At 39.3% G+C, this 27791-nt stretch overlaps 1 protein-coding gene across 2 annotated transcripts; it reads left to right on the forward strand.

Annotated features, from left to right (window-relative positions):
* Positions 1-816: 816 nt before the first annotated feature.
* On the forward strand, positions 817-27482 carry ACTR3B (actin related protein 3B). 2 transcript variants are annotated; one of them, XM_035554448.2, is made up of 12 exons: positions 817-1028; positions 8492-8547; positions 10351-10475; positions 11458-11568; positions 13295-13390; positions 13546-13653; positions 15042-15185; positions 15778-15951; positions 18664-18756; positions 25295-25420; positions 25864-25947; positions 26532-27482. In XM_035554448.2, exons 1-12 carry the CDS (start codon positions 985-987, stop codon positions 26625-26627), a joined length of 1257 nt encoding a protein of 418 aa, XP_035410341.1. In that variant the 5' UTR covers positions 817-984; the 3' UTR covers positions 26628-27482. The 2 variants fall into 2 exon arrangements, with proteins under 2 accessions (XP_035410341.1, XP_035410342.1); XM_035554449.2 differs by lacking the exon at positions 817-1028 and adding an exon at positions 2059-2150.
* The last annotated feature ends 309 nt before the right edge of the window (positions 27483-27791 follow it).

Consider the following 27791-nt stretch of genomic DNA (forward strand, 5'->3'; position numbering starts at 1 on the left):
TCATGATTAACAAACTTGTCCTGGTGGTGAACGCTTGGGTCGAGGCATCTGCAGGGCCTATTTCTGGCATGCACACACAGTATGACCATGGCTGAGTCATGTATGAGAAGGCATTATCATATATGTAAATAGGGTGTCAACAACTTTGCAGGTGATGTTTGTTGCAGCCTATTTTTTTTCAAGCATCGTTGAGACCTGTGTCTGAGTTTACTGCCTTCTGGGCCTGCTTATGGCCAACAGAGAGGATTTGCGGGCTGTTCCACAGCCACCTGCACCCAGAGAAACCCAGCTTTGCGTTTTTACAACTCACTGGTTAAATGGCGGTGTTTTTCCGGGGGCAAACCCCACCATCACTGAAACGTTAACCACGAGGCAAGTCTTGCTTGGAAGGGCAGCAGCATCTGTGATGCTTGCTGAGGGGTGGCGAACCCTTTCTTTCTCTTCCTTCCTTCATTCCCCCACTTTGTGGACATGTTTGAAAGAAGCTTTTTAATCTGATGAACTCAGTCAGCGTGTACTTGCTGAGGTGAAGGGACGCCCCTCAGAAAGCTGGGAGATAAGCACAACACCCCTCAGAAATCACCACGGCATCAAGCCCTGAAAGAAAACCACAGCCCTGCTGACATGCATAGCCCACGACAAGCTCCTCGACCCCTCTCTGGAGCCTGTAACAACGCGACGAAGCTCCGGGACTGACCCCACGGGGGCACCAGGCTGCCCCTCCAGCAGCCCCTCCGCCCTCACCTAAGATGGCCGCCCGCGAGCGGTGGAGGCGGGCGGGGGCCGCGCCGTGTGGTGGCGGCGGGCGGCGCATGCGGTCCGGGGGCGGCGCTGCCGGGCGGCTGCATGGTGCTGGCCGCCGCTCCGCCGCCCATGCAGTGAGGCCGAGCCGGGCCGGCCCGGGGGGAGCCGGCGGCGGCCCGGGTGGTGGTGGTGGTGGTGGTGGTGGTGGTGGTGTAGGACCCGCGTTGCCGGCTCCCTAGCATGGCGAGCTACCTGCCTCCCTGTGTGATAGACGGAGGCACCGGGTGAGTGCGGGGAGCTGGGGGGGGGGGGATTGGTGCTGCCGGTCGCTGTGTGGGTATGTGGGAGGGGGGGGGTGTCTGTGCCGGGGGGGCGCGGCGGGGCGTCCTTTTCCCTCTCCGGGTCTGGCTTTCCTTTGTCACCAGCCGGGCTCATGCTGTGTGTCCCGGTCCCCTCTATCCGCTGCGGGCCCCTTTGCTGCTGGGCAGGCCGCTGCTTCCCCCCGCCGGGTGCCCTCTTCATCCTCTTCTTCCTCCTTCTCATCTTCCTCCTCTTCTCTCTCCTCCTGACCTTCCTCCCCTCTGGCAGCCGCAGCAGGGCAGGCCGTGTCGCCCCCGGGGATGCTCTGTCTCCCTGTGCCCGTTTCTCCCCATGAGTCCAATTTTCATTCGCGTTCACTGACTTTAAACGATCATAGGGCTAAAATGCTAAAAACACAGGTGGTGTTTCGAGTGGCTGCATGCTGAGAGAAGCCCTGTGCTTGTCTTGCTTGGGAGTTGCACACCAGAGGTGACTGTGGGCCAGGTGAGGTGTACTTGCTGCACTGTGGCATCTCCCTTGCATTCAGCGGCCGGACCACGGTGGTGTTGATGGGTTGTATCTGATCGTACCTCTAGGAGTGTACATTTCCTCGAGCCTTTTGGGGTATTGCCCTCAGCCAGCGGAGAGAGGAAAGCCACCTGTATCATATTAGTGGTGTTTCTTGGTGTTAGATCATCCCTTCTTAACCCTTGTCAAGTCAACGTCAGATGTACTCTACATTTAGCCAAGCCATGAGTTTTGTAATTCTCAGTGCTCCAAGGACTCAAGTGAATGTAAATTGCAGAAGCTGTGCTGAGGAGGCATTTCTCTTCCCAGAGGAACAGGTCTTACCTACCTGTCTGTGGCTAGAGAAGACCAGTCATCATCAAGTAGGTTGTGCCTTGGGAGTGGGAAGTGTCAGAGGGAGCAGTAATGAAGAAGGTACTGGATATGTAATGTGCTCTTGCTAATCTCTTTCCTTTGGCCCAACAGTTACGGAGAGCTTTCGGGAGGAGAGGAGACACCGGTCCATGAGTAACTGTTCAGCCAATAACTTCACCTGTCAGGCTGTGGCTCAGGGTCACTGATTGCCTTAATTTATTACGGTAATAGACCTTCCTTCTGCAGGGAGCTTGCTGCACTATTTTAATTTATGTAATGCTTGGAATTTACCTTTAAGATTTCCAAAACTGAGCTATCATATTAAGAAAAAAAAAAAAAAGAGATAACCAGGGGAAGCACATTACATTGACGTGGTGTCACCTTACCTTCTTCTGAAAAAGGGTTTTGTATTTTGAAGTATGTCTTTATTAAACTGTGACAAAATTTTAAGAAGTCTCTTGTCCTGTCTCTGTTTACACCTTGTATTAGAAGAAATCAGTTCGGTCTTCTCAGTGGAGAATACTGGAGTCCGTAGCTGAAAACTTTGGGAGTAGAATAAGAATGGGTTTCATCTTGCAGCTGATTCTGTGTGTGCATTAGCTACTCCTTGGTAGTTCCCCAGGTTCAATCTGTTTATTTTCTGAAGATGCTTTAAGTATCTGTTCTGCACAGAGCTGTTGGTGTTACAGGAGTATCGATTCGCAGTTCTGAAGAGATTTCCTGGAAAGCGAGGGGAACTCTAAGTGAATCCTTTACAAAAGCTACAGTATAAACTACAGAATCCAGAAAATGCACAAAATACATCTGTGTCTTTCAGGAGACCTCCTTTGCTCTAAGTTTGTGAAGTGATTCCGTTCTTTCACTAGCAGTAGATATCGCTGACCAAGAGTTGTACAAAATAAATAAGGACAGAAAATAGCTTACTGCGTGCCTGCAGAAAAATAATAATTGAAGTGGAGTTTCTGAAATCTATTTAGTGCTTGCATGGCAAAAGTTGTTGGACGTGTGTGTGCTTGTATATCAGTTTGTTTCAGAAAGGGTTCAGATATCCCCCAAGTGGACTTTTAATTTCCATGCCTCTAAACAGTCTAAATTCATGAGACAACGTGGTGTCTCTTCTGATGTGACTTTTGCTTGGCTTTGCTGCACACCACCTACATGTTGAAGAGCAATGAGGTTACTAAATCTGAAATAAATAATCTTCCAGCACAAGAAGAAATATTCTGAACAAAAGTAGCTTGACTCACTGATACAGTCTCTGGAATTTTCCTCTGTGTGGGTTGAAAACCTTCTTATTGTTAGAATGAATCTACTTTGGGCTACAAGCTTCAAACAATTCATTCAAATTATTCATGAAAAGGCTTTCAGATGAAACATTTGGAAGAGCATAGCGGAAATGAAAAGGTATATGCAGACGCGCTGTGGAACGTTACGTATATAAAATACACTTTTCTACTTCTGTGTCTGGTACTGAATGAGGTGCTTTGTCTGGGGACTAGTCCCTGTTCTTTTCGTGTAAGTGGATTTAAGAAGTTTGTGAAAAGACTCTTTCTGTTGTTGTTTTGTGCACAAGAAGCCTGGGTGAATTTACTGTTTTTAGCAGCGATAGGCCTCGGTCCTGCACAATGCTGGAGTTCCTCAAAAAAGCAGCAATGGGTGTATAGGAAATAGGTACAGGGTTCTGGTGAGAAACTTACTGTCATAGCAACAGGTTAACATTCCTGTATTAGGCAGATGACTTTTTCTTTATGAATGAAAAGAGAACCATTTATGACAAATGTTTGCAGAGCGCAGTAACAATTTATTGGATATGATTGCTCTTTTCCATTAGTATTTGCAAATGACTTGTCCAATTTTGATGCGCTACGTCTTCATTTTCTTTGCGTGAGGTTTTTCTGGCGGTCAGGTTACGTGTTGCTATCACTCTTTTTGTGGAGAAGGGCATGCTATTTTTAGTTGGTTAGGACTCCCAGGCCTTTCTGATGTTGCTGTTTTAAGTAGCTTTAAACTTCATGACTGGTTTTAACAACTGGCATTTAGTGGTGGGACGTCAGCATGATGGTAGGTGGGTGTGCAAAACAGAGGTGGCTCAAAATACTTCTCTTCATTGTGTGTATTTGCAGACACTGAGGAATACTTCTATTTTGGGTTTATTTTACTCAAGTCATTTCATTTTTATTTTAGTAAGGAAAACTTATTTTGGCAGCGCATTACCGATCAGCTTAGAGGTAACTGCTTGATTTCTGGGTGGAGTGAGCTGAACTTGTCTAAAAATTGGGGGTGTGTTGTGTATTTGTTTATTAATTTTTATTTTTTTGTGTGTGTGTTGCTGCTGGGCTATTAGAGATAACATCTTCCAATGTTCCAGCTACATTTTTCACCCCCCCTATTATATGTTTCTGGTGAGAAATGGGTTGCTCTATGCAAGTATTACCTCTACCCTTTACACGTGAGACTTGCAAACAGCCATTTTTCTAATTGCTGCTCTGGGTCTAAGGAGCATGGGTTAATTAGCTGTTGTTTCTAATCACAGGTTTCAGCCCTGTAAAGGTCTGAATCACAGGCCCCAGTCCTGCTAGACTCTCTCAAAGCTATAGCTCTGATCTGTAGTTTATTACTGTAGTGGTTGGTGGTGCTTCTTTGTAAATCGTACAGACATAAGAGATTGGGGTTTGATATTTCCTATTTTGCATTCCTTCTTTATTTGTTCTCCTTCCTTTGTCGTGTCCTTTTTCATTTCAGAAGTGCTTTTCCACATCTTGATGAGGACCTTGCACTGCAGGTTTCTCAGGCGTATTTGTAATAATGAAAATACAATCTGCTTATGGCAGGATGTCGTGACAGGTGTTCTGGAAGTAAAAACTGCTAAGTTTTAGCATCATCTGAAGTTTTCCCATTACAGAAGCTATTATTTTTTTTGTTTCTTTACGGGACTTTCTTTAGCCTTTTTGATATTCTTCATTATTTTTTCTCTCTTCAGAGCTTGTTTATGGATGTAACACACTGCTTTTTGGTTCCAACCTTTAAAACAATAGAAACGAAGGAAATTTGAAAATGTTCATAGCTGGGCCTTGCTCTTCTGCGTAGCTGTCCAGAGAAACATTGTCTTCTGTTTTGAGATGGATAAGGCAACTGTTTGAGTTTGTGGTCTTACATGCCTAAATCATGTTGTTTTTATGCTTTAGTAAGAAATTTCCCAAATATATCCCTCTTTAAAGTGGCTGAGGGGTCCGTATATCTTTTACAGGTTTGGTCTATTTCTACATCTTTGCAGTCATCTTCCTGTACATTTCATTTTTCTTTGGATTTCTTTTAGTATCTCAAAAGGACCTCAGGAGAGGCAGGGGCTAGACTTACCGTTCCTCATGCCGAAGCTAGTCAAACTGATTTGTGTACTAACTGATCACCTGGGAAAATAGTATATATTAAAACCCATTTCTTTTTTAATTTTTAGAAACTGTTTCAACAATACATAATTTTCAGGTGACTTTTTAAAAACTGAGTATTTCCTTCATATCCCCTTTCATAATTTAGCTTTCATCTATTGGATCACATTTCTCCTAATCTTTAATGAAGTCTCCAATATGCTGCGTTTTGTAGAGTTTCCAGCAGGTTCCTATCTCACTAGCGATAAATCTGCTACTTTTAATGAAATTAAATTGACATACGCATTCCCTAAAGCTGTCTGTGTAATTTACAGATCATGAGATGTCGCATTACCATTAGTCTGCTAGGCTGTTGCTCAGGAGAAAGAAAACCATGTTTCAGATGCTTAAATATTCATTGGAGAAGGGACTGGAGAGCAGGTAATCTCCCCAACTGTTTAAGTCCAGAGCCTTTCAGGTCAATGAATATTCAAGTGTTTCGTATAAAAGGGAACAAGGTCTGTAGGAGGTCCTGAAAGTGGGTCACCCAACGCTTTAATGGACTCTTGGGTTCTGCTCTGGGAGGTGGGACGTGCTCAGGTCCTGCTGGGCAGGAGGAAAGTCTGGGGCCACGTCTGCGATGCTCAGAGCGAGTGGGCTGGGTAAGAAAGGGGAGCGTTGTTTGCATCGTTTTTCTTCCTCAGTGGCTTTGAGAGTACTTTGAGTTTCCCTTTCATGTGGTTTTGTCAAAACACCTGAAATATGCCACAGACACTGGGAAGTCTCTGTGTCTTGTTTGGTCCTAAATAGATTCTTTTTTTTGGTTTGTTTTTGAACATGATTTTTTTTCCACTTCCTTCAACACGAAACTGAAAATACAGTTATTTATATAGCTCTGATATTAATCCTTCATGGATTAATGGCATGCAAAAGAAACCTTTCCGGATGATGTCTTCTGTGAGGTACGTTCTTCCAAGGGAACTCTTTTCACTGATACTGAAAAATATCAGGGAGATTTTTCTGGAGCAGAGAAAATTCAGCTAGTGACAAAATACTGAGCTATGGCCTGTCGGTAACTGCTGAAGTAATTCTTCTAGTGGGATCTGATCCCTATTTGGGTTATAAGGTAATGTTTTTAGAGGCTGCTGCCCCAGATTGGCTCTTTGAGGGTGTTTTCTTTTTAATACCGTGATTGACTTGATGAGCTTGGCAAGTGTTTGGAAAGGGAAAAGATGGCAACCTGAACTCCCCTTTGGGCCACTGTTTAGCTTAAGAAATAAATTTGGGTTGTATTGCAGGAACCTTTTAATTTTAATTTACACACATGCACACACATACAAATAGTATTAAAAAGTTTATATACATATTTATATACTTATACATATGTGTATATATGTATATAGCGACTTATTTTGTGTCAGTGGGGCTTGGAGGGCTGAGGTATGACTGATATTTTCATGATTTCATGAGGCTTCTGCGTGATTGCCATTTCTAAGGCTTAGACGTAGGCCTTCTGAAGCCAAAAATGGTTTTCTTGGATGCCATTATGGGCATGCAAGCCAAACCCCTTTCAGAGAGACAAATGAAGAGTAAGTATCCTGTAATGCATCTTAAATCGCAGTGTAACGCCTGCTTTGTTGTTGGGTACGTTTCAACAGTATTCCCAAGGTGGCCTTCCTTCTAAAATGTGCAGAAACGAAGCAGTAATTATCAGAAGAAGAATTCTTGCTAGTAATGGCCTTCTTTACAAATCAGTCTAATTTAATGCCCTGATTATATCTTTTGAGAGCCATAGAAAGTATGCATAAACATTCTGGATTATACAGGCATATGCTTTCAGTCTAATGATGATTAAAAATACAACAAACCCTTGCCCCCAGAACACAGTCCTTGTCTTTTTAGCCTTGGGGAAAATGGCTTTTTTTTTTTTTTTTAAGATTACTTGAAGTCTATTGAAGCTACAGCTTTGAAGAGATGTTGAAAATATAATATTTAAATTCCAAGGTCATTGCCAATTCAGTTTTGATTTAATTTCTTTATCTAAGCAAACTGACTCTTAATGAGTGTTTTTATGCTGAATACTCCATGAAGAGAACTTTTTAATCTGTTAATGAAAAAACAACCCTCAGTTTTAGGGATGTAGTTTGCAAATATTGAGAGCAGGCTGTAGGTGAAGATCCTAAATTCACTTTAGGACCTAGGTTGTGATTTTGTGATTGGTCTTATTTAAGATTTTTGTGGCTTTAGGTTTTCAGGGCAAAACTGGATGTGAGTAATGCTCATTCCCTCGCATCTTGCTGCTGTTGTACTTTGTATCAGTCTAATGACAATACTGGAGGAAAAGTTCAGTCTCTGGAATAATTTTTGTTTTTCTGAAACTGCTTCTGAATGTATTTGTTTATTTTAGGGATTAGAGCTATTTTTCATAGTCTGGGATGTTAATTATTTCTAATTGCTAAAAGCCTGAGCCAGCCTGTAGCCAGTAATGTCATGCAGAGATCTTGGGTTTTGTGTCAAAATTCCTTTTCTTTTTTTTTTCCTTCTCAAGTTACTTGTTTCTTTTTATTTTCTTCTTTATACTTTAGTTGATAAGTATTTATTATATGTATAATGAGACAGACAGACACTGCTTCATACCATCTGCTGTGTTTTATGAATGCCTGCTTGCTTCTGTGTAGTATGTATATATTACCACACCATACCTGTGGCAGAGTGAGTGGTTTGTGCAAGGCATGAAAAGAAATTGTACTGGGTTGGAAACTGAAGTTCTGAACTGTGGTTTGTACTTAAGGCACACTTTCCCCCTCTTCTGTGTTTGACAGTATTAAATATGCCATGTCTCACGACTACTTCACTTATATTAGCTTTCTGAAAGGTAAGATCTCCATCTTCCTTTAATCACAATGTGGCCTGCCCAAATTTTGTCATAGCTGATGAACAGGATGGAGAAAGTAAGAGCTGAGCGCACAGATTTCATGGTTCTGAAAATCCACTTCCGAAATCTCTGGAAAAGCTGAAAGTGTCTAAAAAATAGCACCTAGAATATTTACGCCTTCTGAGTTTTCTCTGCAGCAGGTTTACACCTCAAAGCATAACGTAGAAAATACAGACGTGGTATGTGCATGTTTGGCCTTCAGTCTAAGAGATGTTGTGAATTTTTGCTTGTGTATCTAATGACCTTTTGATCATTCTTTTCCCAGGTACACCAAACTTGGCTATGCAGGGAATACAGAACCTCAGTTCATTATTCCATCATGTGAGTAGCTTTTTATTTTTGTCCCTCCAGTACTCAAGGCACACTGCTTATTACTGAGCACTTTGGTGAGTAAATGGCTTGCTTTCCAACTCCCAGCGTGGCCTTCGTAGTCTCTTGTCCATCTGGGAAGTGATATTCACCATGTTAGCATCGTTGGCTGGAGTGTAGCTAAACAGAACTTGTTGTTTGCAGTTAGCTATGGCTGTTGCTCATTAAATGAGCTCTTGGTTGCTATGACAAACATGAAGAGACCTCCAGTCCTATTTCCTTTTTATCTCCATTCTGTTTCTGCCAGGACTCTTGAGTAGACAGAATGCAACTCACCTCCTGTCTACCTGACACCATGGTTACTGCCTGGATAATCTGGGGAAGGCTTCCCTTCAAATTAAGTACTGAAGTGCAGGTGGCGTCTGCCTTATTTACGTTTGTCTGGGGCTTCAGAGAGTTCAATAGTCAAAAAAAGACTAGATAATGGTCATTTTTAGTGGGTAAATATAAACCAAATGTTGTTACCCATTTGTTTTATTGATCAGAATTACTATTGTAATTTGTTTTCTATGTTAAAATTGTTTAAATTAAAATGTTACACATTTTCAGTGTTCTTGATTTTAATTGTAGTCTTAAAAGTTCCTCTCAAATGTTATATATTTGTATAGATGGTAGCACTGACTACGTATTTAGTTCCCTAATGGCACTTACTGTCTCACAGTTAATCTCCAATTACACTAAACACCGTCTTTACTTTCTGTGAACTTCATCAGTTAACTCGTTACTAAAGCGTCTAGCCTGCCTTTTGAATACTCACAGTAGAAGGTATAAAGATTAAAAAAAATAAAAAAGGGTAATCAGGCGGCCAAAGAGTCTTCTAGACTACTGGTTATAGTCTAACCGTTGTAAGTATTGTTTTAAAAAAAATCTAACGTAAAAATTTCTAATGTAATTTTTTTGTAAAAATTTAAATGTCTTATGTTAAAGATGTGGGATAGCAGGTGTTTCCCATGAATTTGTTTTAAATACTGTTACATAAAACTGAGATAATGTGTGGAGGCTTGAATGTGTTTCTGAAGGAATTGTTTGCTTGTCGGTAATTTTTGGTCCTGGTACAGTTCGGTGTGTTTGTGGATGATGCCTGTCTACTGTGTGTTTTCTACTCTGTGTGATTAAATAAGCAGTGTTTTACAGTACTTCATTCCATTTTTATTTATAGCTTGCCCCAGATTTTTTTTTTTGCTGTCTCATCTTCGTGCCTATAGCAGCCATCTAATAATTTTAGTGATAGTTGCAGGCTGATAATGGGACACATGAGAGTCTCCAAAGATTTCTTTGTAGCACTGCGAATTGATTTCTCCCCTCCCTGCTTCCTTGTTCTCACCGATGGGGATAATGACTCCAATACTTATTTGTGAAGTACATAGCTTTTCTTCTCCTGTGCTCTTTTTCTTAATTCTCAGAGTAGAAACTGAGAAAATCACGTCACTTGCTGACTTAAAGAGTATTTTTTGGTGGAGTGTTGTACTTGTGCAAGTTTAGTGACTGTTGTAGGCCATAACAAAATGCATTTTTCGAGATTTTTTCTGAGTTATCATTTACTTTAACGAGAGAGATGACCAAAATCCTACCTGAGAGTGCGCTGAGAATGAATTCTGCTTTATTGGTTTGTTAGTAGATATAATTTCTGCTTTCTGGCAACTTTCTATATTCCAATTTTTATTCCTGGTAAAGAAATCTTAATTAAAATATGCATATCAATTTTATTTTTAGCTATTTTAATTTTGCTTCAATTTGTTTTGATTTTATTTTAAGGTATTGCAATCCGAGAATCAGCCAAAGTAGGTGACCAGGCTCAGAGGAGGGTAATGAAAGGTGTTGATGATCTGGACTTTTTCATAGGAGATGAAGCCATAGATAAACCTACCTATGCTACAAAGGTAAGAAAATATTCAGTATTTTTTTCAGAAGGTTTCTCAAATTTTCACTTTTATATTACTATGTGTTGTCCTAGAACTTCTTGATAGCTATTTAACAAACACATTGGCTTTCTTGTAAAATATTTTTGTGGCATTTCAACAACTGCATAAGGCTTGTTGGCCTTACCTCTTTTAAATGTCTGTTTTACTAGTGCTGCCCTGTGTGATTGGTGCTTGATGACTTTTGTAAATATCCACTGTACAGTGCAGCTCAGTTTTCAAAATGGTTCGCTGTTAAAATAGTCATAAACACTGAATATTTAAATTCTTGCTAAAAGTGACTCCTTTTAATGTGGTGTATGAATTGGGGAACGTGTTGGATACTTTTGCTTCAGGGAATGTCACAATTGCTTTGTGGAAGGCTGTCTTCAGTGTGGCTTCTGTGTGAATCATATTTTCCATATCCTACTAGAGGACTTCTTGTACTTACAAGATGTTAACAGCTTATGAATTATGTGGAAAAAATCATATTTTATACATCCTACTGTATTACTTAAATGTCATCTGTGTTCTTAACATTGAACAAAATGTAAACATATCAGAATATATGTTGAAAAATGTATTGCCTGTATGGTCTTTATTTCTTTTTATAGATTGGCAGACGTATTGAATATGAGTATAATTTTCAACTTTCTATATGATAGAATTGATACAAAAAGAAATTGAAATACAGTGCTGCTACAAAACAATAGTGGGATTAAACACAGTCTGGCTTGCAGTCCTGCTACATAAAATTGCAATTGGAATTACCTGAGGGTACAGATAACTTGGAAGTAGTTAACTCTAAATTAAAGTGAAAATAGAGGATTTGATAATGTGACCATGAGATGAGATGTTTTCATTCTTGCAGAACACGTAAGGATTTGTGGGCTTCCAGTGTTGCTATTTTTGGTTTTGTTTATTCTCATATGGTCTAGAAGGTTGACATGTTTTCTTGCTTCAGTGGCCTATACGACATGGTATTGTTGAAGACTGGGACCTCATGGAGAGATTCATGGAGCAGGTCATTTTTAAATACCTACGAGCTGAACCTGAAGATCACTATTTTTTAATGGTGAGTTATTGAGACTGGGGAAAGAAAACATTTTTGGAAGGAAAACAACATTTTTCCAAGAATATGTTTGTAACAGGAAAAGTAAATAATATTCCAAGCACAAGCTTCCAGTATTCCAATTCCAAGCTCTGTTAGAGGATTTTTATCCGTATGTCTTACATTTCTTCATCAACTGGAAAAAATCTGTGAAAGTGCATCAGAACCAAATTCTGTTCATTTTGTGATGTAGGCTACTGAAGGTTGGATTTTGTTTTTGAAAGGCTTTAATTGCTTTATTTAAACTGATTTTTATTTGAAATTATTGGCTGACTTTACAACGTAGTAGAGGATATTCTTGCTTAGTAGAGCACCATATGTTAGTGGTAAAGCACAAATGTATGAAAATTTCTCTTAAAGATCAAATTAGGATACTAGTTTTTAACAAGTAGTTTGCAATAGACTTTTTAAAAATGATTCTTTATATTCATTTGCCCTTATGCCTAGTTTATCTCCAGATTTTTCAGTTTCGTTTCATTTAAAGGAGCTCTTTGTTGGTTCTAGTTTGGACATGACTCAGAATCATGGAATCATCTATGTTGGAAAAGGCCTTCAAGATCACCAAGTCCAACCTTCAGCCTGGCCTACTGAGGTCCATCCCTAAACCATGTTCTTTAGTGCCATGTCCACACATCTCTTAAATACCTTCAGGGGTGGAGACTCGACTGCTTCCCTAGGGATCTTATGTTAGAGTAGTTTAACAAAAATTCCACCTCCTGCTAACTCTATGGTATCTCTCACCGCCTGGCTAAAAGTGAGTGTAGGCCACATGCAGCCATCCCATTTCCCCAGCATGTCTTATTTTGTAGCACCAAGCAAGTGTGGCAGTGTCTCAGCCCACAGTTGCTCAGTGCACTTCATGAACATGGAGGTCTTCCTCTGAAGCCTGACTTCCGTCACGTTGTGCTCCTTGATCTGGGTTATGCTGCATACACTATAGATCTAAAAATTGAGCAGTGCAGCAACAAAGTTCTATTTTGCATTCTCAAGATCCAATGCCGTTTCGAGACTAGCTGAATGAATGGTGCTAGTGGCTTTAAACTTGTTGATTTTTAAACATTTAGTAGTTTGCACAGATTGAGTGAAAGTGTATTTGTAAAAAAACTGTGGTATGGATGTGATTGCTTACGCTATATGGTTGTGTGTAAGAAGAAATCTTTGCTTATGTGGAATCCTGCAAAATATTTCTAGCATTCCATCCTTTTCCAGGTAGGAATATCTGGGACATAAGGAATCTTCAAAGATTGTCTGCGCATAGTATATATGATTAAACTTTTCCCCTTTGTTTAAGCATTGAGTACTGTGTTTTTTCCTCTGAGTAGTCCTTCTGAAATCAGCTGTGCTACTCTAACACATTACTCTCCTATTCTTTGTGAACATTTGGGTGTTGAAATCATGCCACTCTATCTAGCCGCAGTGAGACAGTATGGTACAAAACAACATTTCTTGTAACATGATTGTTACTTTCCTTTGAAAACTTAATTTAAATCATCTGTTGTGGAAGATAACCTCCTTGCTGCTCTCCCCAGGTTGTATGAATTCTGTATTTTTAGCTTTGGAGATTATTTGAGACTTTTGAGTTCATTAAGAATTTTAAAAGTTTATTAGCATACTGAGCTAGTCATTACATTAACTGTTAGGACACTACTGAGGAGCTTTTTCAATCTTTTCCTTTTTTTTTTTTTTTCAGACAGAACCTCCACTGAATACACCTGAAAACAGAGAGTATCTTGCAGAAATCATGTTTGAATCATTTAACATACCAGGACTTTACATTGCTGTTCAGGTGAACAAAGTGAATATATACTTCTAAAGTACAGTATAGCTGCAGTATGTATAGTCTTCCATATGCGCATGTCTATAATGCTTGAAACATTACCTTCTGAGATTGTAAATGAGCACATTCTGCTTGCCTCTAAATGTGTACTGTTTCTCATATAGGCAGTGTTGGCCTTAGCTGCTTCTTGGACATCACGACAAGTTGGAGAACGTACTTTGACTGGAATCGTCATTGACAGCGGTGATGGAGTGACCCATGTGATTCCTGTGGTATGTAGCAGGGTGCATTTTGAAAATATTGGTCGTTTGGACAAGCATACAATTTATTTTCTATAGTTTAAAATAAGAACTGTCAAAGTAAACTTTTTTTAAAAAATTTTAGAGTTGCTTGGTTGTTTGGGACTTTTTTCCTCCATATGGAGGTCTGGCAAAATTTGTATTTTATTATGTGGCTTTATTTATTATTTATGGGATTATTTTAGCTGTCCAGGCTGCATGAAGACCACAGTAAGGAATCGTTAGGCCATCTTTTGAAGAATATTTCTATGTAACTCCTTGTCTTGCATTACTGTGATGCCTCAGTTCTGTTCAGTATTAATGCATATCACTGGGTCAAATCTCCTGCATGCCTAGCATGCTTCTTGTGAGACATCCAAACTTTTTTTTGATGTCCTGCACTTTGTGTTATATACCTGGTATCTGGTTTTCATGTGCTTTGGTTTTTTTTTTTTGTATTTTGGAAATTAGCGAACTCTGATTCTATGGAAGCAACTGCAAGCTTGTACAAATGCATGTTCATATATATGTGGTCGATTTCAGATGGCTTAATTCTGTTAGGATGTTAAAAATACCCAATTATCTGTGCATTACTAACGTCTGCTCTATTGATGACAGTGTATTTCTGAAGCATATAGTATGCTTGAATGATCAGTTATTTTAGAAATGCAAATTTGAGTCCTGTTAATTTCTTGCATTTTGGTAGTAATCTGGTTATGTCACTACTGTCTTCAACTGGGAAATATTAGGAAAAAAAACACAACAAAACATATTAAACATATGAAGTTCTGAAGAAATGTATGTAAAAGGCAAGATAAGAAATAGTGTCGGCTCAGCAATACCAGTGTTCTCAGTCAATACATCCTGGGAAAAAAATCAACAAATAGATTTCTCGTTTTCATTCTACTTACTGTTAGGTATTTCTTCATTTGATTTTTTTTTTTTCTGATCATTTTAATAGATTTATACTTTTTCCTATTTGTTCTTCACTCTGACACAGGACATGAGCAGCCTATTCATATTATGTTATCTTTTCAGGTTATGCCTGAAAAAAATAATCCGATCAGAATTTGGGTTGTAATGTGTGCAAGGTGTTTTTTGTCTACCACTTGTGTGTTTCAGTGTCTGTTATCTAGTTAGTATCTGTTTATATGTTGTAATCAAGTTTTTTTAAATAAAAATGTCCACCTCGCACGGGGTTGCTTGTACCTTCTTATAGTCATTTTAAAGTTTCAAGATTTTACTTTTTGATTAAAAATCAAAATAAAGTATTATAGAAATGAGTGATAGTTTTGCTGTTAATTGTTGGTATTCCACGTTGTATGAGTATGCCTAAACGTATTTTTTTCTGTTGTTGTTTTTCTCCCTCTCCTCCCACATAGGCAGAAGGCTATGTAATTGGAAGTTGCATCAAACATATTCCTATTGCAGGTAGAGATATCACTTACTTTATTCAGCAGCTCCTAAGGGAGAGGGAAGTAGGAATTCCTCCTGAACAATCTCTGGAGACAGCAAAAGCCATAAAGGTACACCCTTCTTTATCTCATAATAAATATATAAATAAAATTCCTTGAACTAATTTTTTGGCTTTAACAAGTTGCCGGTGGCTCACTTAAAAACGCAAATACAGGCACTGTGTTGTAATTACACAAGCTTCTGCTGGTTTGTCCAATCAAGTGCAGAGGAAGGAGAAGAAGGAAATCTTCATGCTAGACTCTTTGGTAGAGTTGAGTATGTTCTGCAGATTAAATTAGCATTTTAAGCTTGAGATTTGTTTAAAATTTGCTTTTTAGTTTAATAAATATGCCAGTAGGCTGATTGTATGGGTCTGATCTTGCCACGGAAGCTTGCCATTGAATTTCCCTGTTGTCTCACACCTAGTGCTTGTGGCATTTTCATTTTGAGACAGACTAATCTAGATGAGTTGGTGTGGAATTTTATTGAATGTGTGTTGTCTTGGATGGTTGAGGCTTCAGCATTCATTTGTGTACAAACGTCTGTTGAACAGCCCTATCTGTAAGAACAGTTGCATATTTTTGTTTTTCTGTTTGCGATACACTGTAATTCAATAATGGAATATTATTTTGTCAAATTTTAATGCATGGTATTTCTTAACAGGAAAAATACTGTTACATTTGTCCTGACATAGTGAAAGAATTTGCTAAATACGATGGAGATCCACGAAAATGGATCAAACAGTATACTGGCATCAACGCAATCAACAAAAACAAGTTTGTTATAGATGTAGGTTATGAAAGGTTCCTTGGGCCTGAAATTTTCTTTCATCCTGAGGTAAGAGTAGGTACTAATAGTATTAAGTTACAGTCACTTTATTGTGTAAATAAAGTGTTGGGGGGAGGGAGTTACAATGATTTTTGATGCGAGTGCGCCATCACGTGGAAGTGAGGAATCAGTAAGTCTGCTAACTCAAGCCTTGAAGCCTTGTACAGTCTCAGGTAACATAAGCACAGAAAAACATGAGCACAGTGGGTAATTATTTTCTTGTCCCATGTTACATTTAAACCCTCGTATTTCGTTTCTTTAAAGGCAATCTAAAATTGAGAAGGAAGTTTTTTGAATTCTCAGATTATATGTAGTATTTTTATTCTTTCTTTAAGCACAGGTTTAAACTAGTATGCTTTTATGCTGTGTATTTGGTTATGTTGCCAGTCCTTTTGGGCACTGCTCTGCATTGTAGCATTCCACTGATAATATTTTAAGTCTTGGACACTGACTTTTTTGTCCTTTCTGTTGATACTTAGTCAGTTTATAAAGCATATATGCTAAATTTCTCCCTGAGGAAGTCCACTGAAATCTGTCGGTGTGGTAATAAGCAACACGTACAATTTTGGGAAACATTTACAGTACCTAGTCTGTCTGGTTTTTGGTAGTTCAGTATGAGAGAACTTCAGGATGTTGTGATATCCTGGGAGAAGATAGAATCGATTTTTAATATGTTACAGCACGGCAGAGTATGTCCTCTCTATTCAGCTTATTGCAGTCTGTAAAACTATTAAAAATTTAATCAAGTCCATATTAACACTGAAGTTTCTTCTTGTCTACCCTCTTCGTATTGTAAGGGCATTTGAAAATCTCATTCTCTCACCCTTTGTCTAAATTCCAGCCTTAATCTGTTTGCGGTCAATTTATAGGCATCTAGTCTTATGTTACCATTAAACCTTTAGGCTAAAGGGTTTCTCCTCCCTGCTGTTTGCCCATGTGATTCTTACAGAATCACATTTCAGACGTTGTTTTAATAGTCTCTCTTTCCATAGTCCTACAAAGACTGTTAGGAGTAGGATAAAGGACTAATTTCCATTTTCTTCGTTTCTTAATAGTTTCTTGGCTCTGTATTGAAAAGAAAATTGAACTGACTTTCTAGACAAGAAAAACACAGTAGATGATACGTACTGCATCCAAAAAGAATTTCTCGCTGGACTTCATTAACCCCTCACTTCAGAGGGTATCACGTTAGCTTGGTAAAGCTACCTTTGGTAAAGCCATCTTGTCATCTTAATCCTATTTTCAGTTTATCTCTGTCTTAAAAGATTTCAGAAAAAGTTTTGTAATTCTCCTGAAGTTAGGCTTTGGGGTTTGTAGTAATTCAGATTATTTCTCTACTTTTAAAATAAGTACTTAAGTATTTTACTTGTCATTCTCTAGCCATATGGTATTCGCTATGAGATGTAATTTCACAAATCGGTTCTCTGGTCCCCTTTCTGGGAGCATGTTATGCTCTGCTTTGGATACCATAACTCTAATTTCTACATGTCCCTTCTGCCCTGCTCTTTTATCAGTATACTTACTGGAGAGGTCAGGAGAAGATTTCTGGCTGTAGTTCATTCAGTTGAGAACTCTCCATGTGAAGCAACACCATTTCTTTCATTATTCTCTTTTAATTTGTATCTTAATGTTCTAACTTCTTGCATGATTAATTCTTACAGTGGAAATTAGCTTGACTTCTTGGGGATTTTTCACATCATTCTTATGGCTCTTGATCTCCAAGCCAATTTCATTTGCTAATTTCGCTTTCAGTTCAATGTATACTTTATGTTTTGGCTTTTTGTTATTCATCCAGTTAGATACTTCATCTCGCTTAGAATATAAATCCCAAATAGTTTCTGCACCTTTGGGAGAGTCTTAAAATTATATAATAATATATCCTAAAAAAGTATCTATTTCTCAGTAATTCAAATTACTCAAAAATTTATCTCTGAAAGGGCAAAACCTAGGCTACAACCTTTTTTTTTGTTTTTAAAGCATGTGTTAAATTAACAAATGGAAAGTGGCCAGTAGTCCAAGATTATTCGCTAGCATTAGCAACTCTGACTTTCTAGTATTTATAAATGCAGAAATTATGTTAGCACTGTACTGGTATTTGTATTGATGGGGCTTCCACCCAGAACCTAGAATGTTTGTATTGTCCTAGAGTATAGGAGACTTTTCTGTGCTTGGGGAGGGGAAAAAAAAAAATACAACAGCAACAACAACAAAAAAAAACCACCAGCCCCTCCCTCTCCCCCTCCAAAAAAGCCTCAGACAAAAAAGTCTCAGATTTCTTTGTGGGAATTTAACGTGTGTCTTAGTAGGGTTGAAATCTTTTGCGCAGAACATTCTGATTTGCACACTGATGTGTCTGATTTCTATTAAAAGGAAAGACATGACTTCACTGCACAGTAACAGCCTATTTAATATTGCAGGAGAACTCAAACTCATGTCACATGCAGTAGTAGGCTCCTAGTGCACAGATTTTGAACAGTGAATTTATGACCAAGGAAGAGAATCTGAATTTCTCTACAAGAGAAATAAGAATTCCTTTTTCGGTGTAGAAGTGGGTTTGATACAATGTAGAATACTTGGTGAACAGGAGTAATATTGGCTTTTATTTCCCCTATCTCCCTTAAAAGTGCTATTGCAAAATTGCTCTACAGTCTCACTTCTGCCTTTTTGCTTTGTCGTTCTTCTTGGAAGGAAAAATACAATGTCTGTTCTGTTTGATTCTAGTTTGCTAATCCTGATTTTATGGAATCCATTTCGGATGTAGTCGATGAAGTTATACAGAACTGTCCCATTGATGTCCGGCGTCCGTTATATAAGGTATGATCTTTCTGTTATAAGATTAACTTTAATTTGATAGCTAAAGATCAACGTCATCATCATGAGGCATTTATATATGGTATGCATAGCTACAATTTCCCCCAATATGACAAATGTGAACTTTGAATAGAAATAAAGACAAATAGGGTGCCGCTTCTGAATGAGGAGTACTTGGTATTTGCTGCTTTTATTTTTGAAAGAAGGATTACCTATAATAATAGTGGCTTGATATGTAGGTAAGTATTGTCCCCAAGGAACTCTATTTGTATCTGACATTTGCAATATAAATTCTTGTGCATAAAGGTTTTTGGATTTTGCCCATTTTAAGGGTTACCTCATGGTCTTCCCTTTGCATAGTTTTATATATAGATTTTTTCATAATCTTAACATGCCTATGTTCACTGTCTGCAGTTTTAGCCAGGTGTTGAACCCATTGTTAAAGTACATGAAGACCTAAATTCTTTTAGGAGACAACGATTAAGCCTGCTTAAACTTGTCTAGGGGTGTAGTCCAGAGAGTTCTTTCAGTCACTGCTTCCTTAAGAAATGGAAAGGAAGGTATTGACAGGCATAGCCTGTGGCAAGCTCTCTTGCTGTATTGGCAGCAGACCCTATGCTTCCTAGTTGCTTTCTGCTTGTGCAGCAGCAGCAGTGCTCTTCTGGAAATAACAGCCTAAAGTGAGAGTGTGGAGAGGTTTGCTTTCTCATGTAGAAGGCAGTAGTTTTTGTCTCTTGTTAGAATGAGCGTTACCCTATCTAGAATAAGACATACTGATTCAGAGCAAATCTGGAGCAGGTTAAAAGAGGAAGTTCAGCTACTTACCAAGCTCAGATGGAAAGTGACTTTTGTAGTAGTTCAGTAGCTTCAGGCTTAGGTATGCTGCAGAAAGTTTTAGGAAGTGCTTAATGCCTGTCTGTCTTTAGGGTCTGTGCTTTTCTCCTGCAAGACCAAAGTTTCCGTAGAGAAACTTCTTTGCTTGCTAGGCTAGGGATTAGTAGTGACTTCTGGAAAGTGGTATTCAAAGGTTGAGGTTAGTTACTCTTTCTGCACCATAACCATCAGGCAAATAATTACTGACAAGCCAAGAGAAAGTTGGGATGTTTTTTTTGCCACTTTCTGTTTTTCATTATACTTCCGTAATTAAAACAATGTTACACAATTGTCTATTGAATGTAAATCAGTGTCAGTAGTTACTAATACTTACCATCTTGTTTAAGCAAGGTCGTTGCAAAGGGAAGAACATCTCTATTCTCATCTGTTAAAACTGTAGGTGCAGAAATCTATTCATATTTTCTCTTAATTTGTGTGGTTTGTCAATTCCAGTTGCCCACAGTGCTGCTTGGTGGCCAGCTAAGGCCCTGTGCTGTGGTGCTGGGCTTCCACCAAATGTATTTGGATGCTTCATCAGTGTTCATGCAGAAATTATCTGCAAGTGCCTTCTCAGAAATTACATGTGGTATGTAGCCTTTGAAGAATTATTTGCAACCCATCTTTTGATGTCCTATCATGTTTCGCTCAGGTTTTATTGCCAGTATCCCTGTTTCCTGATCTTACCAACATCTCTCTTAAGAGGCCAGTTATCTCACCTTATGTCGAGGTTTGGAGCAGCAGGACCTTTACAAGGCTGTTGTTTGGCCAATTCCTGTAGCTGTTCAATAAATAGCACATGGAAGCATTCTTTCACACATTGTGCAAATGAAGCACGTTCATTCTTTTAAATTGTATAATGGTTACTAGTGACGCACTTTTTTTTTTAATTCCTGTGATTACACCATCTTAATGTGTTTGCTTGGAAACATTGTTTTATATTCAAAGAATCATAGGATGGTTTGGGTTGGAAGGGACCTTAAAGATCATCTAATCCTACCCCCTTGGCCATGGGCAGGGTCACCTTCCACCCACTCAAAGCCGCATCCAACCTGGCCCTGGGCACTGCCAGGGATGGGGCATCCACAACTTCTTTGAGCAACCTGTGCCAGTGTCTCACCACCCACGTAGTAAAGAAAACTGTCACTTTTATTTCGTACTCTATTTCATCTTCCTTTTTCCCCATCCAGAGTCTCTCCCCAGATACTTCCAGAGTTTTGACAGAAACGGGTGATGAGAACAGTTATTGACAGGTCTGAGGTCCGTGCCTTCTGCCAGTAGGAAGGATGCAAGTGTAAGGTCATTGGTCATCCCCATGATTTTCTTCATTTTTTGCTGTGGTTTTGGCACAAATGTATGGATGAAAGACTTTAAGATAAAAATGATGTCTGACAGAGCATTCACCTGGTTTCAGAAATATCTCTGGAAGGTTCTAGCCAAGTAAGTTTAAATACTCGGGATTCAATTCAGGGTGGATTGAGTTCTGGTGTCCTTGGCCTCAGACTTTTTAAGCTAGCTTTTCGAACAGGAATCAATGCATGAGAAAGGAGCTGTAGCATGTTGGAGAATGTGGGCTTTCGTTGTGGGTGGATCATCCAGGTTTTCAGTGGAAATGGAGGTGGGACAGAACTTTAAGGATGCTAGTTCTTTTCCCTAGAGATGACTTTTGGTTGGGTGTGCAACTAATGGAGGAAATTGTCAATTTGAGCCTGCTGCTGCAATTGAGATTTGGCGTACGCTTGTTTTGTTGGCAATCTTTCAGAAGGTTAAACCATGCAATACCCAGCTTGTAATGACCCATTGTCAAAACCTGGAGAGATCCGGAGTTAGGGAGGCTAATCAGGGGTAAATATCTCTCATTTCACCTCTAACTTGAGTTACTTTTACACACTTTGTGTGAGAGCAGCTTCCCATACGCTGCTTGGTGTGTAGATGGCGCTGTCAGACCGCTGTGTGGTGTGTGAGCTGCAGGCAGAAATACTGGCTGTGATGGTTTCCAGCTTGTTTGCCTTATCAACTCTGTCCTTACCTTTCCCCTCTGCAGCTGTAGGTGTCCTCCTGCAGAAGACTAGGTAGGGTACAACTGAATTCTGCTGATCTGTGCTTTAGCAAAATGATGTTTGCTGTTAATCACTAATGCAGAGGGGGGAGTTGCTGTGGGGGAGTTAAGGCCGGAGGCATTGCCAGGCTTTTAGATCTGCGTCGTATAAGCACTGATGGTAGGTCATGAGGAAGGGAAGGGTGTTCCTACTACTTAAAATGGAAGCCCCAAGTGATTAACACTGTTAGTAGCACAGGAGCACTGAGAAAAAACCCTTTATATGCTTATCCCCTCTGTTATTAGCTCCATAACATTTCTTGTGCTAGCTGGTCTGACAGGAGCTGAATCGTGGTTGCTTTTGTGTCTGAGTGCAGATGTGTTCCTGCAGAACAGCAGGGACTCAAACTGGTAAACAGACATTGAAAATCGTAATTTTAAAGAAGCATATATTTTTTTCTTCATGATTAAAATAAAACTCATTCCAGAAATAGTGTTTCTTACAATACATTTACTTTGTTGTGGAGACGATGTTTCTTGCTCAAGATGTATAGTATTTCTTCTTACGCTTTCTGTACAGTCTTGGCAAATATTGCCCTGTTTTAACTAAATTAACAAAACTTAATTCACTTGCTAGTGGAACACTTGGTTTCAGATTGTGAATCTTCCCATTTTTACCCATGATAATTTTTATTAACAATCATACATTCTTCTAGTTACATGTCTCTGGTGGTGTGGTTGTGTCATCTAAAAATCTTTCGGCTATTATTTGGAAGGAGGGGAGCTCTGTATGTGTTGCTGAAGTTTGTATTTATTAGGAAAGCAGTAGATGCTTATCAGCAGGGTGCTGCAAAGTCTGAAGTGTCCAGCGGAGAGTGTTCTTACACTGTGTTGCATCTTTACACTGCACCAGGCAGAAACCACTTCTGTACCCTGTGTTTGATAGTGTGGAGCTCTGCAAAAACTTCTAGATGTTTCACCCGCAAGTTTCCTCCTAGAAATGGGCTGCTTTTATTACTTGTGGTTACCTTATTCAAGTGCATGGAAGGTCTTCCACCCTCTCTTCTAAGGAAATATATTCTTTTCTTCTAAGGAAGTATATTCTTTCAAATCAATGTAACTTACAGCCAGTTAGCTGTAAAAATAAAAAATCAGCTGGAGCTTTTTTCCATCAGATGGGAAGATAGTCAGTGTCAGCTGTGTGAAACCTGTGCTCTGCGTAGAACTGTTAAACCAGCTGAAGTGTGTTTAAGTACAGTAGGATCAGAAGAAATCTCATTTAAATGAATCAGCTGTAAACAGATACTCAAATCCTAACTCTTGATGTCTTTTTCTGAGAGGCTAGAGAATTCCCAGGCAGACTGGAAACCCACATACCACACTTAGCATACTTCATTTTTACAGTGTTTTTCATTCCAGTAGATACGGGAATCTTTGTATTGTGCTCAGTTACTCTAGAGTAGGTATTTGCTGTTTTTCTTTTTTCTCCCTACAGTCTTTTGCTACCTTCACTGTGTCCTTTGTGAATTGTGGTGTTTGCTCAAGGGGTGGGGAACGTGTGTGGATTCTGCTTCTGTCATGAACGCTACCTGTCGTCTGCCCTCCTTCCAGAAGATTGACCTGCTGAGCTGTGATGACTTGGTGAAGCCCATATGTGAGCAGTCTTCTGCTAAAGCAGTAGGAGATTTGGCCCAGTGCTGACAAGAAGTGCAGGGAACGGAACTGTAACAGTGTATAATCATGTTATGATGGCAGTTGGTTTCACCTTGTGTATCACACATGCTGCATGGCCTGGCTTTCCCAGATATGTGGTAATGAGGTGACTCACCTTTTTCAACCAGTACACCCTCTTCTCCTTCTCCTTGACATGTAGAAATACTTAAATAGCTATAATCTGAGGAAGCTGTGACCTTTTAGCTTCTTGCCCTGGAATGATAAAAGATCCTTTCAGTGTTACCACTATCTCTGTAGCTGCATAAGTTGGTCTCAGATGTATTCACACAATTATTCTCAGGTATATTCTGAAATCCATTTTTAGTGGTAGCATTGTCTACTTTATGCGGTATACTCAAAGTTTAATTTGCTTTGAACAGAATTATTGCTTTCACTCTCTTTGCCAACTTCATTATCTCCAGGTAGTATTTTCTGATGGCATCTTTTTAATTGCTATTTCATCACTCAAGTTAGTTTTTTTTTTTTTTTTTTTCCCCCATTAGCAGTTTTCTCAAATAGAGTGCATGACCACTTTGATGCAGGGGAGGAGATGTTCTTGAATATGGCGGGAAAAGGGGGATCTACCCTCCTGCTTAATTTTCTGACCAACTGTGGTTTCTGGCTCCTGTTTTACATCTATGGCTCCTTTGTCCTCCTCTTATGAGAAATCTTTCAGTAGTGCTATAGGGAAGTGTGCTTTTCTTTTAAGTATCTCTACTCCTGCTTTGTTATATAGTTTTTTATATTGTAGATAATCTGAAGCCATGAAGAAATGAGTTTTCCTTACTGTAATGGTTTTTATGATGTGCACAGACTTTTATTTTTTTCATAAATAAGCAAACAGCTTTCTTCTCACTTAACAGGGATAATCTTGTTTGTGACTTGTAATCTGTTGCTTAAAATCCAAGCAGTTACTTCTGCAGCCTGCAAGTGAATGCTTATTATGCGTGTCTTCAACTCTTCAGATCTGTATGCAGGTTTCCTGGCCATATTTTTTCATTATGTGCACAGCTTTGGTCTGCAGCGTCAAAAACTATTACCAAGAGGTAACCCTTTGCCCGGCGTGTAATGAACTCTTGATGTAAGTCTAGCTCCTTGTCAATGCGTGTCTCAGGCATAGAAGTGATTTTAGTAAGCACTTGCTGGCATTTGGTTTGCAGTAGCAGCGCTATGCAAGGGCACGCATGCTGTTCTGTCACTTATAGAGTTCATTTTTTGATAGTGAAGTGCATTCTTGTTGCCACCAGTGTTATGTTCTAGTGTTCCTGTTTTGAGTCCCCTTACCGTTGAGATGACTTCTGCATTAGTCTACGGCCTTGCAGCATTATCAGCAGAACTAAGGATATGACATTCTGGAACCTGTCTTTAGAATCCAAGCACAAATCCCGCTATCAGGCTGTCAGTTCTGCTCTGAAAATGAAGTAATACCAGAAAAGGGGAAGGCACTGTATTTTTCTCAGTACTGCAGCCCGGTTTGGAGGCCTGATGCATTTTTGAAGAATCGTTGGACTTGCTGGCTGCCGTGTTTAGGAGTTTAACTCCTTAAAAAAATAATAAATTGAGTCCTAGATAACTTTACAGATTGTGGAAAGACACTAACAGTAATATAGTCAGGCTAGAGCCTTATTTGACATCTGGGCTAAAACTGCTTACTGTGAACATCTCTGAAACTTCTTTCTACTGCTCTGCACTTACAGAGTACTAGCTCACTATTTTAATGGAATCCTTCTCTTTTGTGATAGCATCTTCTACACAAAACTCTTCTTTAAAGAAAAAAGGAGAGAACGTAGGGGGCCGTGGACCTACTATGGAAAAAGAGCAATGCTTAAGGTGTTCTTTGTTGCATGTCAGCTTCCTAATACCTTTTGGGAAACTTGCTTGAAGGTGGATCTAAAGAGTGTGTCTATATTTTCTGCACAGAATGTGGTCCTCTCAGGAGGATCCACGATGTTCAGGGACTTTGGACGACGACTGCAGAGGGATTTGAAAAGAGTAGTGGATGCGAGATTGCGACTTAGTGAGGAACTCAGCGGTGGTCGGATAAAAGTAAGTAGGAATTTCAAATGCGTTGATTATGAGAGTAATAGAAGAAATGAAGTTCAAAATTTTCACCTCACCAGTGAAAACAGTGCTATAAGGTGAATTGTGCGTATGTATGTATTATTAAATCTGTTGGTAGCATTGCAATATATGACATGTCTTTGTAGGAATTTTGAAGTTACTGTGAGCAGTCTGTAAGGGCATTTCTGGTAGTATCTTTCTAGGAGATAAGTGATCTTAGCAGTAGGCAAGAGGGGTTTAACTGTTGTGTCCTTCAGTGTGCTAATCAGGAAGAGTTACTTGACTTGGTCTCCCAGGGAGTATGGTACACTGAGTAATAAGTGTGAGATTGCGATGTTAGGGGATGGGTGAAGATTTCGGGTTATTTTCAGTTTATAAGGGTCTTGCCAGGAAACATAAACTGACTAAATGTGAACTGTTTCTCTTAGCCCAAGCCAGTTGAAGTTCAAGTGATAACACATCACATGCAGCGTTACGCGGTTTGGTTTGGTGGTTCCATGCTGGCTTCAACAGTAAGTCTTTGAGAAAAACTATTCTGAATTTTTTATTGCATGTCTTCTCCTGGCTATATTTGATCTGAGTAGTAACTTTTAAACCTTCTAATGGTGACAGCATGAACTATGTCACAATCTGGAATCCTCATGCAACTTCCATCACAGCAAAATTTGTACAGGTCAAGTGGGAGCTTTACTTGAGTAAGGATATCATGATATGACATAATTCTGAAGTAATTTTTATATGATAGCTGTAATATAGTCCATTTATTCTTGAAGATATCACTTGGGATTAGGCAGGACTTAGCAGTATAGGATCCAAAGCAATGTTCTTAAAACTGAGAGAGAATCAAATGGAGGAAAATGGAAACAATTCATGTCTCCAAAGTGGGATTTCTTATTGCTATATTTAAAGGAGTCTTTTGTTCAGACAAACTTTTATTGATTGCTTTCATATTTTAAATTTTCTAATTTTATTCTGTTGTGAAGGTGTAATACCAGATCATAAAGCTGCAATCTGCAAACATTTTAAATCATTATTTCTGTTTTAATACTTTATGTGTTCTTATGTTTTTGAGAGGATTTGTTTTATATTTTCATAGCCAGAGTTTTTCCAAGTATGTCACACCAAGAAAGACTATGAAGAGTATGGCCCTAGTATTTGTCGTCATAATCCTGTTTTTGGAGTCATGTCATAATGCTCGTCTAATGGAAACAAGATCTCTGATTTCTCGCTCGTGAAGAAACTTGTGTAAAGCAGAGGAAGGCAGCAGGTACTGTAAATACTGAAACAAGATGTGGTTATCTCTTGGAAGCATTTGGATCACCACCGTGCACTACAGCACAGCTCACAGCCCCAAGTCATTTCAGTGAAAGCCATTTCTCTGCAGACTACTTCAAAGCCTATCCTTCTTTCTTCCTAAACGTGAGGTATTTGAAAGTAGGTAATTCTCTGTTTAGGAGGTTGTGCAAATGCTACTGAAATGGAATCTAGAAGAATAAGGCAGTGTTTTACTGCTTGTGGAAAGATTTAAACCTTTCCACTTGCCCCGATTCTGCAATCAAATCTTTAGCAACGGAGCACTAAATACCACATTGCCTTCAGGGGAGTTGGAATGGTTGCAGGTACCTACCCAAACAGATTAGATTGCAGGATTGGGACTGTACTTTGTAAATGTAGTTTTTTCATATCATTTTGTATTTTATTATATTGGTAGGGTGAACTGATGACTAGTTCTAAGCACAAACTGCTGTCAATGTCATGGAGTGATATTACGCATTTCTGGGTGTGAGGCATGTACTGGAGTTGTGCTGGTATGTTTTATTTTTGGGGAGAAAAAAAAGCCATGTGTGCTAAAAACCGATTTGTTCTTATTTGAATGACACAAACTAAGTGATTTACAGTATTGTATGAAGTTTATTATAGCCACTGTTATTTTGTTTTGAATTTTCTGAAACTGTTTTATAGAAGATGATGTTTTGTTTTGATGTTGGTGAGTGGTGGATGACACGCGGGCCTTGCACCAGTGAAATAAAAGCTGTTAACATCTTTACGAATGTCTGTGGTAGTCCTGATTTACATACTCCTTTGTCTTATCTCCCAAGGTTAGCTTTTCATTTATATGTCATTGATATGTAGAATCATTTATATGTAAAACTCCAGCTGAAAAGGGAGATCTCTGGTCAAGACTTCTGCTCAGGGCAATGCTTGCTTCAAAGTTAGGTGTGGTTGCTCTGGACTGGTGAAGTTTCAAGGATCTTTGAATGGGGATTTTTCAGGACCTCCAGACAGCTTATTCCAAGGCTGAACTACCCTATATTGGTACGTGTTCTTGTGTTAGAAGACCAAACACTGTGTGCCC

The sequence above is a fragment of the Cygnus atratus genome, chromosome 2 (genome assembly GCF_013377495.2).
Source record: "Cygnus atratus isolate AKBS03 ecotype Queensland, Australia chromosome 2, CAtr_DNAZoo_HiC_assembly, whole genome shotgun sequence".
Lineage (NCBI taxonomy): Eukaryota > Metazoa > Chordata > Aves > Anseriformes > Anatidae > Cygnus > Cygnus atratus.